The following is a 15607-nucleotide window of genomic DNA, read 5'->3' as shown; positions in this document are numbered from 1 at the left end:
ATAAGAAAGAAATGAGTAAGACCCAGTTTCTATTTTGTGGGAGGCCAGATTAACTACAACCTAATCAATAACCTTATGATAAATACTTAGGTAAGGGACCCTTCTTAGGAATTTTCTCAGTTTTCCTGTGCAATTTCTCAGTTGTATAAGTTGGAAAAACAGTTTTAATAAAAGATATTTTCAGTGGGCCCAAATTAGAAAATAGAGGGAGGTAAAAAAAAGAAAATGTGGAAGCCTGGCTTCCAGATATAATTATAATTGAAATTTAAAAATACACTATATTCATTTGGAGGTTTTCTATGTATACATATTTATGATAAGTATTTAAATATATACTTTCATAGCCTTTTACTACTAAATATATATATATGTGTTTTTAATCCTCACTTGAGAATATGTTTGTTGATTATAGAGAGAAAGAGGAAGGGAGAGAGAAAGAAAGAGAGAGAGGGGGAAAGGAAGGAAGGTAGGAAGGAAGAAAGGAAGGAAGGAGAAAGATTGATTGCCTTCCATACTCATTCAGATCAGGGATCAGACACTCAGATAGGTGTGGCTGGACCAGGAATTGAACCTCTAACATTTTGCTGGACGGTATGATGGTCCAACCAACTGAGCCAACATGCAACAGAAACCTATTTCTACAAACCATATTAAATGGCTCTCTGTATTCCACTGTGTACATTTGCCATCTTTTATTATCAGTTATTTATTGTTGAATAGTTATTTGACTCCATTTTTTCTATTCTTTGATGAAGATCCTTTTAAGTAAATTTTAGTTAATGGACATCCTTATTTTCTTAGACAAAGTTTTAGAAGTAGAATTGCTGATTCAAAGGGTATGCATTTTTTAGTCTTTTAATATAAACTTCAAATTGTTCTCCATAAAAGTTGTATCAGCTTTACACTTCCATCATCATTTTATCTGAATGCTTATTTTAGGTGCAAATGTGGATTATTTTTAAAAACAAAAAATTTACTTTCTATTGAGGTTAAAAAATACTTTATGTATTTTTATAGGCTTATTGGTGATTTAGGGTTACTTATTCATGTGTATTTATCTATTTTCCTATTGGCTATTCTTTATTAAATGATTTATTGTTTATGCTATTACAGTTGTCCCAGTTTTTTTCCCTTTCCCCCGCCTCTACCCAGCTCACCCCCAGCTTCCATAGCCAATCTCTACACAGTTGTCCATGTCCATGGGTCCTTCATATATGTTCTTTGACTAATACTTCACCTTCTGTCAATCAGTTCCCACTTGCCTCCTCCCCTCTTACGGATGTCAATCTCTTCCATAATTCTATGCCTCTGGTTCTATTTTGCTTATTAGTTTACTTTGTTTATTAGATTCTTCTTATAAGTAAGATCATATGATAATTGTCTTTCATTGACTGGCCGATTACATTTAGCATAATAGTCTCCAGTTTCATCCATGCTGTTGCAAAAGGTGGGATTTTTTTCTGCTGCACAGTATTCCATTGTGTAAATGTACCACCATTTTTAATCCAGTCATCTTCTGTTGGGCATGTAAGCTTTTTCCAAATCTTGGCTATTGTAGATAGTGTTGCTATGAACATTGGAGTACATATATTCTTTTGATTTTGTTTTTTGACTCTTAGGATATATTCACAACAGTGAAATTAGTGGGTCAAAAAGCAGACTCATTTTTAATTTTTTGAGGAAATTTCATACTATTTTTCACAGTGGCTGCACCAAATCTGCATTCCCACCAACAGTGTACTAGGGTTCTCTTTTCTCCACATCCTTGCCAGTACTTGTTTGTTGATTTATTAATGGTGGCCATTTTAGCAGGTATGAGGTGATACCTCACTGTGGTTTTAATTTGCATCTCTCTGATGGCTAGTGTTGTTGAGCATGTTTTCATATGTCTATGGGCCATCTGTATGTCCTTCTTGGAGAAACATCTATATGGGTTCTTTTTAATTGGATTGTTTGTCCTGCTGGTGTTGAGTCCTTTATATATGAGTTCTTTATATATTTTGGAGTTAAACCCTTGTCTTATGTATCATTGGCAAATGTGTTTTCCCATACAGTTGGTTGTCTTTTCATTGTGATGATGAAAAGGGAACTGTGCAGAAGCTTTTAATTTCTTTATTTGTGTAGAAGCCTTTAATTCGATGTAGCCTTATTGGTTTTTTTCCTTTATGTCCCTTGTCCTAGGAGATTTGTTGGCAAAAATATTGCTATACAAGATATCTGAAATTTTACTCTGTTTTCTTCTATAATTTTTATGGTATCATGACTTGTAGTTGAGTCTTTTATCCATTTTGAGTTTATTCTGGTGTATGGTGTAAGTTGATGTCTAGTTTCATTTTGTTTCATGTACTGCTCCAGTTCTCCCAACACTATTTGCTGAATAGACTATTTTTACTCCATTGTATGCTTGTGCCCCCTTTGTCAAATATTAACTGACCATAGAGACATGGGTTTATTTCTGGGCTCTTTACTCTGTTCCACTGATCTATATATTTGTTCTTATGCCAGTACCAGACTGTTTGATAACAGTGGCCTTGCAATATAGTTTGATGTCAAGTATTGTGATCCCTTCAACTTTGTTCTTCTTTCTCAAAATCGCTGAGGCTACTCTGAGTCTTTTTTGGTCCCACATAAATTTTTGGAATATTTGTTCTAGATCTGTGAAATATGCCATTGGTATTTTAATAGGGGTTGTGTTGAATCTATAGATTGCTTTGGGTAGTGTGGACATTTTAATGATGTTAATTCTTCTAATCAATGAACATGGTATATGCTTCCATTTATTTGTATATTCCCCAGTATTTTTTTTTTTTTTTTTGGTGTTCTATAGTTTTCTGAGTTCAGGTCTTTTACCTCCTTGGTTAAATTTTTTCCTGGTACTTTATTTTTTGGTTGCTATATAAATGTGATTTTAAAAAATATTTTATTTATTTCTCTTTAGAGGGGAAGGAGAGGGGGAGAGAAATATCAATGTATGGTTGCCTCTTGTGTGTCCCCTGCTGGGAACTGGCCTACAACCCAGGCATGTGCCCTGACTGGGAATCAAATGGCATTTTTTTGGTTCACAGGCCCACATTCAATCCACTAAACTACACGAGCCAGGCTGATTTTTTTTTTTTTTTTTTTTTAGTTTCCTTTCTAATATTTCAGTATTGGTGTATAAAAATGCTATCAACTTCTGGATATTGACTTCGTATCCTGCTACTTTGCTGCATTCATTTATTAGGTCAAGTAGTTCTTTTGGTCAAGTCTCTAGGGTTTCTATATACACTACCATATTGTCTGTGAATAATGACAGTTTTATTACCTCCTTTCCAATTTGGATGCCTTTTATTTCTTCTTGCATGATCGCTGTGTCTAGGACTTCCAGTCCTATGTCCAATAAGATGGTGAAAGCAGACAGCCTTGTCTTGTTCCCGATCTTAAGAGAAACACTTGTGGTTTTTGCTCATTGAGTATGATGTTAGCAGTAGGGTTTTTTTATATGGCCTTTATTATGTTTAGATATGCTCCATCTATTCCCATTTTGCTGAGAGTTTTAATCATAAGTGGGTACTGTACTTTATTAAATGCTTTTTCTGCATCTATCCACATGATCATGTGATTTTTGTCTTTCATTTTGCTTATGTGATGTATCACTCTTATTGATTTGCCAGTATGGTACCATCCTTGCATTGCTGGAATAAATCTCACTTGATCATAGTCTATGATCTTTTAATTGTATTACTGGATCCATTTTACTAATATTTTGTTGAGGAGTTTAGCATCTACGTTTATCAGAGATAGTGGCCTGTAATTTTCTTTCCTTGTATCTTTACCTGGTTTTGGAGTTAGGATAATATTGGCCTGGTAAGAAAACTTTGGATATCTTCCCACTTGTTGAATTTTTGGGATAGTTTGACAATGATCGGTGTTAGTTCCTCTTTGAATGATTGGCAAAATTCACCTGTGATGCCATCTTCTCCAGAGCTTTTGTGTGCCAGGGCTTGAGTTTTTTGATTACTGCTTTAATTTTGCTAGTTGTTATTGCTCTATTTTCAGGTTTTTTGCTTCTTCCTGATTTATTTTTGAAAAATTGTATGTTTCTAAAAATTTATCCCTTTTGCCCAGGTTGTCCAATTTCTTGGCATATAGTTGTTCATAGTAATTTCTTACAATCCTTTGTCTTTCTGTTATCAGTTGTTACCTCTCCTCTTTCATTTCTGATTTTATCTATTTGGATCCTGTCGCTTCTTTTCTTGATTAGTCTGGTTAAAGGTTTATCAATTTTTAAAAATATTTGTTATATATTTTTTCATTACCCTTTAGTTCCTGTATGTCCCCCACTCCCCAGCAGTCACCAAACTGTGGTCCATGTCCATGAGTCCTTTTTCCTTTTTGCTTAGTCCCTTTACCTTCTAACCTGAACCCACCCCTGCACTAGCTGTCAGCCTGTTCTCTATCTGTAAGTCCGTCCCCATTTTCCTTGTTAGTTCGGTTTGTTCATTAGAGTCCACATATGAGTGAAATCATATGGTGTTTGTCTTTCTCTCACTGGCTTATTTCACTTAGCATAATGTTCTCCAGGTCCATCCATACTGTTGCAAAGGGTACAATTTTCTTGTTAAGAATGGACTGTTTGACTTAATTTGTACATTTTACAATGTGAAATGATTTCAAAAGCCTTTAGGAAAGGAACCATTTAAAAAATCTATGTATCTTTTTCTTTGAAAAGTTTGACCAATTAAACCATGTGACATAAGAGATAAATTAGCTAAGGACTTTGTATTCGAAATTTAAATGTGAACAGAAATAATCATCAGTAAATAATGTTACTCAAGTTTGGGGAAGAGGGAAGCATGAGGTTTTTAAGCCCTCATTTTTTTAAAAAAAGGTATCCTAAAAAGTTTTTGATTCTTTTTTTTTAATAAAATTTTTTTTATTTTTTAATTTTTTATTTTATTGATTATGCCATTACAGTTGTTCTATTCCCCCTTTCATTCCCCTCCACCCTGCACCCCCGCCCGCACCATTCCCCCCCCTTTAGTTTATGACCATGTGTCTCAAGTTCTTTAGATTCTATATTTCCCATACTATTCTTGCCCCCCACCCCGTCTATTTTCTACTTACCATCTATGCTACTTATTTTCTGTACCTTCTCCCCCCTTCTCCTCCTTCCACTCCCCCGTTGCTAACCCTCCATGTGATCTTCATTTCTATGGTTCTGCTCCTGATCTAGCTGTCCTCTTAGTTTGCTTTTGTTTTAGGTGTGGTTGTTAATAACTTTGAGTTTGCTGTCCTTTCAATGTTCATATTTTTTATCTTCTTTTTCTTAGATATGTCCCTTTAACATTTCATATAGTAAGGGCTTGGTGATGATGAACTCCTTGAATTTGATCTTATCTGAGAAGCACTTTATCTGTCCTTCCATTCTAAATGAAAGTTTTGCTGGATAAAGCAATCTTGGTTGTAGGTCTTTGGATTTCATGACTTGGAATACCTCTTTCCAGCCCCTTCTTGCCTGTAAGGTCTCTTTTGAGAAATTTGCTGACAGTCTGATGGGAAGTCCTTTGTAGGTGACTGTCCCCTTATCTCTTGCTGCTTCTAGGATTCTCTCCTTCATTTTAATCTTGACTAATGTAATGATGATGTGCCTTGGTGTGTTCCTTCTTGGGTCCAACTTCTTTGGGACTCTCTGAGTTTCCTGGATTTCCTGGAAGTCTATTGCCTTTGCTAGATTGGGGAAATTCTCCTTTATTATTTGTTGAAATAAGTTTTCCACTGGTGGCTGTTCCTTTCCCCCTTCTGGTACCCCTATAATTCGGATGTTGGAGCATTTAAAGATGTCCTGGAGGTTCCTAAGTCTCTCCTCATTTTTTTGAATTCTTGTTTCTTCATATTTTCCTGTTTGGCCATTATTTTCTTCCTTCTGGTTCACTCCCTTGATTTGAGTCCCAGTTTCCTTTTCATCGCTATTGGTTTCCTGTGCAATTCCCTTCATTTCAATTAGTTTAGCCTTCATTTGTTCCTCTAATTTGTGACTAAAATCAACCAGTTCTGTGAGCATCCTGATCACCAGTGTTTTGAACTATGCATCTGAAAGTTTTGCTATTTCTTGGTCACTCAGAGTTATGGGCTCTGGGGCTTTGAGATCTTCTTGAGCCATTTTTGGTCTGTTCGCGCCCGTTAAGTATGAGGGACGTTAAGTATGAAGGACGGAGCCTTAGGTGTTCACCAGGGCGGGGCTACCCAGGTCGCTGGGTTGTGACACTGTATATGGGGGTGGGGTCAGAGCGGGGAAACGGCGGCCCCCTCTGCTGCCTCCTTCTGCTGGGGCCTGCTCGGTCTCACCGCCCACTCTCTCGCTGGTCTATCTGCGTACAAATGCACAACCACAGTCAACCCACTGCTCTGCGCCCTTGCTGGGTCCGCTAGTCGCTCACTGGGTCACTTACTGGGTCGCTCACTGGGTCCGCCTGTTTCAACTCCATGTCTGGGATCCACGCGCCTGAGTCAGTCTGACCGAGTTTTCCTGTGCAACCCCGCTCTGCCAGCTGCTGGCTTCGCCCCTCTTACCGGTCAGGCTGACAAATTCGTTATCAGACCTCTGAAAAGTTCAATTTTCTGTGTTCTGGCTGTGTTTTCTGTTGCTAATATTTAGTTGTCTCTAAACTTGGTTGTGTGAGAAAGCACAGCGTCTCCACCTATGCCTCCATCTTGGCGGAAGTCCTAAGTTTTTGATTCTTAAACCTAGACATGTTTCTTCATTTGATGCCATGTGGGGTATGTTTAGGGCACAGGAGGCTTTGCTTCTCATGACCAAACACTGGGAATCAAAGGATTATCTGAGGACTGAATCTTTAAGTGAGTGCTGGCTTATCACATGTTAGTCCTTAACATGTGTTCCTTAGCATATGTAAGTCTGTAGTCAACTTAACCTGTGACCATCATCTTCACATAATATTCATTTGATGTCTTCCATGTTTAATGCACTGTCCTTGGCCCCTCTCAAGTGCACTTGTTCATGTAATTCCCACAACAGCCATGTGGAAATGGTATAATTATTCACACTGACTGAGGCTCAGAGAAGTTATGGCCTGAGATCATGCATCTGATAAATTGTGGGGGCAAGGATTCAACCCAATTCTTTTCACACCCTACATTTTTGTTGGCAAGAAGAATAAATAGTAAGCAAAAGAAACAGTTATTCTTTTTGTTTAAAGATGTCCAGTGAAAAGAATGACAAGATCACAATATAATGTTCAAAATATACCACTGGCTTTCAGTCAAGATGGAGGCATATGCAAACAAGGCTCACCTCTTCACATAACCACATCGAAATTACAACTGAAATATAGAGCAGCCATTACTGAGAACCATCAGAAATTGAGTTGAATGGAAGTCTGATAAATAGAGAATTAAGGAAGTCACATCCGTCTAGACTTGTAGGGGGGGCGCAGACACAGAACAGGCTGTGTGTTGTATAAAACACACACCCATGTGTGGTGTATAAAAATTCAGGAGGGATATCTCAGGAGCAGGGAGTCTCAGCCCCATACCAGGCCCCAGAACCCAGGGTTCCGGTGCCAGAAAGATACCTCACTGCAAATTCTGGCTGCAAAAACTAGCACTGATTGATTTGGTGGAAGAAACGTCTGGAGCCCCAAGCAGTTCCTCTTAAAAAACCCACACACAGACTTACCTATTCAGACTCCCTCTGAGCTCCAGCACTGGAGTAGGAGCTTGAAAGGCACCAGTGGCATACCAGGAGGAACTGAAGTATCCAGCATCAAGACAAGCAAAGGCCATTGTACCCTTTCTAAACCATCCCACCACAGAGCTGGCAAGCTGGAGCCATATCTGAAACTTCATCAGTGCGGTAACACTGTTTGACCCACCTTGGAGAACCCTAGAGATACTGCCCTCCTCCACTTATGGACCCACCCAAGCTGCTTTTCCATATGAATGGCTGGTCTTGGCTCATGCTTCACAACTTCCTAAAGTCTCTGAAGCAACAGCTGGCCTCAGTGAGTCCAAGGCCCTGCACTAACAGCAGCCAGCCTACATTCTCAGCTTGGCTTCCTCTGGATATCTCCAAGTCCCATACAAGTAACAGCCATCTCAGATTGCTATTCAGGCAGGGTGGCCCTGGGCAAAACACAGGTGGGGGCTGACCTCGCATGTCACACTTGGGAAACCACAGGGCCAGAGCACAGTGGACAGTTACAGACCACATTGGAGCACCATCACCCTGCCCCTGAACAGCTGATCCTCCATGGAAGCAAGAGGTTATTGGTCAGTGGTTATAGCCAGTCCTTGCAACTGACTGGCCTGAGTAAATCCCTCCCACTGATTTGCCAGCAAAAAACAAGGCTCATCTACAAAAGGGGTGTGTACTCAGCCCACAAGGTGGGTGCACCTAGAGTACCCGGCTTAGGTGATAGGGGAGGCTGTGCCACTGGAGTCTACAGGACACCTCCTACATCAAGCCACGCTACCAAGGCATGGAGTGAAAGCAGCTCTACCTAATACAGAGAGAAACAAACACAGGGAGGCTGCCAAAGTGAGGAGAAAAAGAAACATGGCCCAAATGAAAGAACAGATCAAAACTCTAGAAAAAGAGCTAAACAAAATGGAAATAAGCAATCTATCAGATGCAGAGTTCAAAACACTGGTTAAAAGGATGCTCAGGGAACTTAGTGAGGACCTCAGCAGCAGAAAAAAGATCCAGTCAGAAATGAAGGATTTACTAATTGAAATAAAGTAATTTACAGAGAAATAAGAGTAGGGTGGATGAAGCCAATACTCAAATAAATGATTTGGAACATGAAGAACCAAAAAACAACCATTCAACAACAAGAAGAAAAAGGAATCTAAAAAAAAGAGGATAATATAAGCAGCCTCTGGAACGACTTCAAGCTTTCCAACATTTGCATCATAGGGGTACCAGAGAGAGAAGAGAAAGCAAGGAATTGGAATTCTGTTTTAAATATTAATGAATGAGAACTTCCCTAATTTGTTGAAGGAAATACACATGCAAATCCAGGAAGCACAGAGAGTCCCAAAGACAGGTACACAGAGGCCCTCTCTAAGATATATCATATTTAAAATGCCAAAATTTAAAGATGAAAAGATCTTAAAAGCAGCAAGAGAAAAAAGTTAGTTGCCTACAGGGCTGTTCCCATAAGACTGTCAACTGATTTCTTAAAAGAAACTTTGCAGGCTACAAGGGATTGGCAAGAAATATTCAAAGTCATGAGAAGCAGGGACCTATAACCAAGATTGCTCTACCCAGCAAAGTTATCATTTAGAATCAAAGGGCAGATAAAGAGCTTCCCAGACAAAATATAACTAAAGGAGTTCATCATTATCAAACCATTATTATATGAAATGTTAAAGGCAGTTATTTAAGAAAAAGAAGATCTAAACTATGAACAATAAAATGGCAATAAATACATATCTATCAACAATTGCATCTAAATAACAAACTAAGCAAACAAAAAGAACAGAGACAGAATCATGGATAAGGAGAGTGTTTTGATGGCTGCCAGATGGGAGGGGGTTGTGGGGGAATGGGTGAAGAGGTGAGGGGATTAGTAAATACAAATAGGTAGTTACAGAGTAGCCATAGGGATGTAAAATACAGTATAGGAAATGTAGTAGCCAAAGAATATGCATGACCCGTGGACATGAACAATGGTGGTGGATTGCCTGAAGGAGTGTGGGGTGCTGAGTGGAGGGGGGCAAAGGGGGAAAAATCAGGACAACTGTAATAGCATGATCAATATAATATAATAAAAAAACAAAATATACCACTAAAAGCATCCTATTTGCTAAAATTTCTTGATAAATGCAAGCATTTCCTGAAGGTCATTCCCTATCTATTCTCTGTCTCTTGGAAGTCTCTTGAGTTTCAGCCATCACCTTTGTTCCAGAATTACTCAAATGCCTGAATCTCTAACTACCACCGTCTCCTGATTTGCTGCTGGGAATTTTGCTCCACTTTTTAATCGGAATGACTTCAGGGCATATTAAAACTCAGTATATTCAAATATCTCTTCTCTCAGTCCTCCCAATCCTTAATTTTTATTATTGCTCCTATTTATAATAGAAGCACCAATATTTTCTCAGTGAATGAGGCCCAGAATTTCACTGCCACTTTGTTGTGTTTTTTCTTTTCATGTACCAGGTTTGTTAGGAAAAAGTCCAGCCATTGTTAATATAATGAGAATGGTTTGCACAACATCAGTGTAACCTGGCAGCCAAGGAGAGTGGACTGGAATGTGCATGCATGAACAGTGATGACTTCACTGTACTATTCAGTGGGGGCTGTAGGTGCCTTGAGTGAGCATGTGTACTATGTGATCATTGTATTCAAAATGACTTAGTGAGTAGAGCAATGAGTCTGCATCAAATTTTACGCTAAGCTTGAACATTCCTTCATGGAAACTATTTGGATGATTCAAAAGACCACAGCTGTGGGCAACTGGTGATTTGGCAGCTTCATCACGACAACATGTCCATTCATGCAACGTGTCTTGTGCAGAGTTTTAAATAGGACTCAGAATTTTAATATGAGCGAGGGGGGTCAGACCAATCTGGAACCAAATTAAGCCAGTTGCTTAGCATTTGGAATAGTTATTACAAATGTAATTTAAGTCTGCAATTGTTATTTTAGGGACAATAAGGTATTTCCCCATAGTAAGAGAATCTTTTTTTAAAAGACTTGAGTTTTTGGAGCAATTTTAGGTTCACAGCAAAATTGAATGGAAGATAAAGAGAGGTCCCAAATCCTCCCTCACATGAACAGCGTCTCCATTGTCAACATCCCCCATGAGAGCTGGGACATGTATTCCTGTCGGTGAACCTACAGTGCCACCCATCATTATGACCCCAGATCTGTAGTTTCTGTTACCATTCATTCTTGACACAGTGTATTCTGTGGGTTTTGACAGCTGTATAATGATATGGAACCCACCATTATGGTATTATTCAGAGTGATTTCACTGCCCTCTGCCTATTCATGTCTCTCTCCCCCCAATCCCTGGCAACCACTGACCCTTTTACTATCTTCATAGTTTTGCCCTTTCCAAAATGTCACGTGGCTGTAATCAAACAGTATGTAGCCTTTTCAGATCAGCTTTTAAAAAAAGCTTAATGCTTTAAATTCTATTTGCCTAGAAAACATATACCTGAGAAGATGGCCCCCTCAAACTCAACATGCAGCTTCCTTCCAGGACCTGGGGTCAGAAAGGGGACTTGTGTCCTGAAAGCCAGGTCATCAGCAGCCCCAATGCTTAAAGCTTGAACATGTTGCAACTGCATTAGCCTTCACACCTTCCTCATAATGATATTTTTAACTGCATTGGACCCAGTCCACAGTGTAAAGTTATAAATAGGGCTGGATGGAGACACATGGGTAGGCTAATAATTAGGCACCTCTTCAAACCTGTGCCATTAAGTATTAATTCCAGGTTTATTCATTGGAGAGGCTGAGTCCTGTGTGGGGAAGAGCAGAAAAGAAAGCAAGTTGGCTGGCTGGGAACACCCTGTTTAGCAGAATAAAACCAGACCTTAAAAGTCAGTTGGGTAATTACTGGTTGTTACTAAATCTCATCAACCACTCCCATTCCTAGTAGCTTATCAAAATATATCTTTCTTCCAGTCAGCACTCTTTGGCATGTACCTTTCTTTCCATCTTGAAACATACTCAGTGATGTAGAGTTTCTTACAGGTTTATGCTCTGGTCAAGTGCCCAGCTGGGCTTTGCCAACCTAACGTGGCCGTCCAGCCCTTACCTCTGTGGAACTTAGACAAAGTCGGCTTTTCCTTCTTCATCTGGAGTTGCAGTCCCTGAGGAAATCCCTCGGGCCCGTCCCAGTCAGGGGGAGAAGCCCTCCCGGTCGGCACTGTTTCCCTTCTGTAGCTGTGGGGATACTCACAGAAGATGGACCAAAAAGCTCTGCTTGCCACTTTCTGTTCTGCCTCCTGTTTGGGAGCCCTCGTCTGGGAGGTAAAGGTGGAAAAAGAGTAGGAGAAGAAGAACTAAGGATGGTGAGATGGAGGACTTGGGGCTGGACACGCAGGTGCAATGGCACTGTGAACATCCAGCAGGCTAGTCACCTAGGGCAGACAGAGGTTGGCAGCTGTTTTCAGTAACGGGCTAGAGACTGTTTTAGACTTCAAGGGCCATGTGGTCTCTGTCATGTCATGAAAGCTGCCCTATATAATTTGCAAAGGGATGGGCACAACTGTTCTCCACTAAAATGGAATTGCTGGGCACATGTCTTAGTTTGCTGGCCACACAAGAACAGATAGCGAACTGCATTTGGCCTGCAGGTTGTAGTTCTCTGACCTGGTCTGGGATAGCATAGGACACCTGAGGTTTGTAAGTTTCACAGTATCTGTACTTCCTGTGTATTATTCTCTGTAGATATCCTTTTCGGGCTCACCTAGTAAAGGTGAATAAAGAAATAACTTTGGAAATGCTAAGTAAATTCAGAGACAGGGAGTTTTGCTGACCCGTGGGCAGCAGAGGAGATGCATTGTCCCCGGAGGCCAGCTGAGAGAGTGGCAGCAGCAACAGCGAGAACCACAGGGCAATGAGAGAATGATGGCTACACATTGGAAGTGCTGGCTTTCATTTAATGCTAATACCTTGGAATTGGGTTTGGTTTTAACAAGGAAAGCCAGTCTTCTTTGATAGTGAAACTGTATTATTTATATTTCAGAGCTCTTTCATTTCAGGTATTTTGTTGGGCTTTATTAAAAAACACATCTTTTAGTATTTTTGGTATGTGAATGCCATGACAACTTTGTTTGAAAGGTAATAGTCTAGTAAACAGATGGAGCTTTAGCCTTGAGAGATGTGCCAGCATGTGCAATGCCTATACTCCTAAGCCAAGAGCTCATTAATTATTAGGTAATAAATAGCTATCAAGAATTTGTTTAATGTTTATTTTTGCATACTTAATCACCTACCATATTTTTTATCAACAGGATCCTTACTATAGGTTTAATGACCTTAACTATAGATGGATCTCCTTGGATAACTGGACCTATAGCAAGGAATTTCAAATCCCCTTTGACATTAGGTATGTATGTATGTCTATCTATTTTTATAATTATTTGAGCTTTTCTTCTTTTTCTGTCTCTGCAATAATTTCTTGTTGTTTTAGGTTTCATATCAGAGAATTTTTGACTAAAGCCTTATTATAAAAGTGAATAAATATGATATATAGGTCCTGGCCAGGTAGCTCAATTGGTTAAAGCATTATCCCAATGCGCCATGGTTGTGGGTTTGATCCCTGGTCAGGGCACATTCAAGAATCAACCAACAAATGCATAAATAGGTGGGACAACAAATCAATGTTTTTCTCTTTCCCTTCCTCTCTCTTTCTCTAAAATCCATAAATAAAGAAGAAATTTTAAAAAGTGAATGTGTGATTTAGGTTTTGATTTGTATATGAAATGGTGCCATTGACTATCAGTCATGAACTTATTATGTCTTAGTCATTTTCCTGTAATTATAATGGAGTTACGTAAACCTGGTCAGTTCTCTTATCTGCACGTCCTTCTTCCTGCTCACAGCAATCAATGGAGTGTATGTATCTGTGGTATTATCAAGTAGGATCAGAGGCACGTCATTTGTTTAGTGTGGTGGTAACCAGCCTTTGAGACTATGGCATTGGCCTTATATTGTGCCATGAGGCCATGAGATCAATCATGCTATAGTTTTCAATAATAGTCTATGAAGCAGAATGTAACCTAATTATATCTACTGTCATTATTGCTAAAGAAAAAAAAATTCTTCTGTCCCTTTTGTAGGTATTTTTTGGCTAATTATTTAAAAGAGAAATAAAGCCAGAATGTGGTGCTCAATATCACAGCATTCCTGTGGTCTAGGCTCTTATTTCCCCATTAAGGGCCTTCTTTTACCTTGAACTCAACATATCCAAAATTTAACCAATTGACTTTCCCACTTAAAGCTACTTTATATTCTAACAGCCTCATTGTTTCTTTCGACATAACACCATTTTCTCAATCTTTTATGCCTAAGGTATTTTTTGTCTTAGCATATCTTTTCTTCATCTCCCAGTATTCAGTCTGTTTCTGAGTTTTGTTAATTTTTGCTGAGCATTTTTTCTTGATTCAGCCCCTTCTTCCTCATTTTCAGGTTTTCACCTTTGCCCACACCTTAGTGAATGCCTGGAATTAGGCCAAAACCACCTAACTAAATTTACGGCTTGGTCTTCTTATTTTCCAGTGCACTGATCTTCTGAAAATATTGATTGTTACCAGGATGTTCTTGCTTAGTCACAACAGTCTCTTCCTTTTGATTGGCAAATGAGATTTAATCTTCTCTGCTTGTCTGTGGAAATACTGCTTAATGTCGCCCATCCCTGTGTCCCTTCCTGCACCCCCTCCTGCCCTGCCCGGCTTGGCCAGCTTTCTCTCCTTAGTTCCCAGCATGACTTCTGAACCGGAATCAAGCCTGTTACCTTACTGTTGTTGATGCTCTTAGCAATCGCACCTTTGGGTTTTGTGAAAACCTTTTGTGGCTATTATTTAACTTGGTTTTCATAAGTACTCTGTGAAGTTCTAGAAAAAAGGCAATGAATTTGGAAATGATAAGTTGTGCTCATGATTTTATGGTGATTGAAATATTATGAAGAAAGATAAGGGTCACTCGGTATAAAAATGTAGTAAATTTCTGGAAATTTCATTGAAAACTGATTTTTAATGATAGATATTTTCTGTGTAATATTTATTTCTTTAGTTCTAAACTGATATAAAAGACAGCTAAGTCAATGTTTTATACTTCTTGTCTTAATTTTCTTTTTTAGCAAATGGCAAAAAGTAAATTTGGTGTTTGAGGGCGTGGATACAGTTGCAAAAGTCCTGCTCAATAATGTTCTTATTGGGAAAACAAACAACATGTTCAAAAGATACGTAAGTACATAATAACAGCAGATTAAAAAACCCCACTTATATGTGTTTCTGTTAATTGTCATTGTGAGTAGACAAAGGTAGGTGCATATTTGCCCATGCAGGCTGGTACAAGCTCTTCGAAGCACTGCGTAAGTTATTTTATTTCTCAGTGGTTACATTTGTAGGATGATAAAAATACTACAGATCCTATGGAGTAATTGTGAGAATTTAGTAAGATAATTGCAGAAAATGACCGGCACATTTCTTGACACATGGGAAGTATTCAACAAATGCCATTTCCTTCTCTCTTATTTGGTGATCCATAGTTTCATGGGAAATGACAATTGGTGCACCATTTTAAAAGAAAATGTTCCTTCCTTTCTGGAATAATTATGTTATGAGATCATATCCTGATGTCCCTCCCCTTTCAAGGGAAGACTTGCCAAAACAAAAGTAATTTATCACTACATGCTATTTATACCAAAGAGTCATGAAGTGTCTAGGAAATCCTTGGCAGTTCAAGGCCATATGTAAATAGGCAGAGCAGACATTACAGAGCTAAATATATTCTGCTTGCTCTGTTTATTGGGAGCAAACAGAAGGAGAAAACTAGAAATCTGTGTTGGGTAGGAGAATATACTCAGTTATAATTAAAAGTCGGCAACTTAGTTATACTATTCTGGAAAAGTGTTTTCTCTCG

At 38.9% G+C, this 15607-nt stretch overlaps 1 protein-coding gene across 1 annotated transcript in view; it reads left to right on the top strand.

Annotated features, from left to right (window-relative positions):
• MANBA (mannosidase beta) overlaps positions 1-15607 on the top strand; it is a 118145-nt gene that overhangs the window by 3376 nt on the left and 99162 nt on the right. Inside the window, exons 2-3 of the mRNA XM_053666401.1 lie at positions 12976-13070; positions 14823-14928. Of these exons, the coding sequence (XP_053522376.1) occupies positions 12976-13070; positions 14823-14928 (201 nt within the window). The remainder of the gene's footprint in view (positions 1-12975; positions 13071-14822; positions 14929-15607) is intronic.

This window comes from Artibeus jamaicensis, unplaced genomic scaffold, assembly GCF_021234435.1.
Source record: "Artibeus jamaicensis isolate MK-2021 breed Jamaican fruit bat unplaced genomic scaffold, CSHL_Jam_final contig_452, whole genome shotgun sequence".
Lineage (NCBI taxonomy): Eukaryota > Metazoa > Chordata > Mammalia > Chiroptera > Phyllostomidae > Artibeus > Artibeus jamaicensis.
Note: the sequence above shows the minus strand (reverse complement) of the source record. Positions and strands in the feature narration are given on the sequence as shown.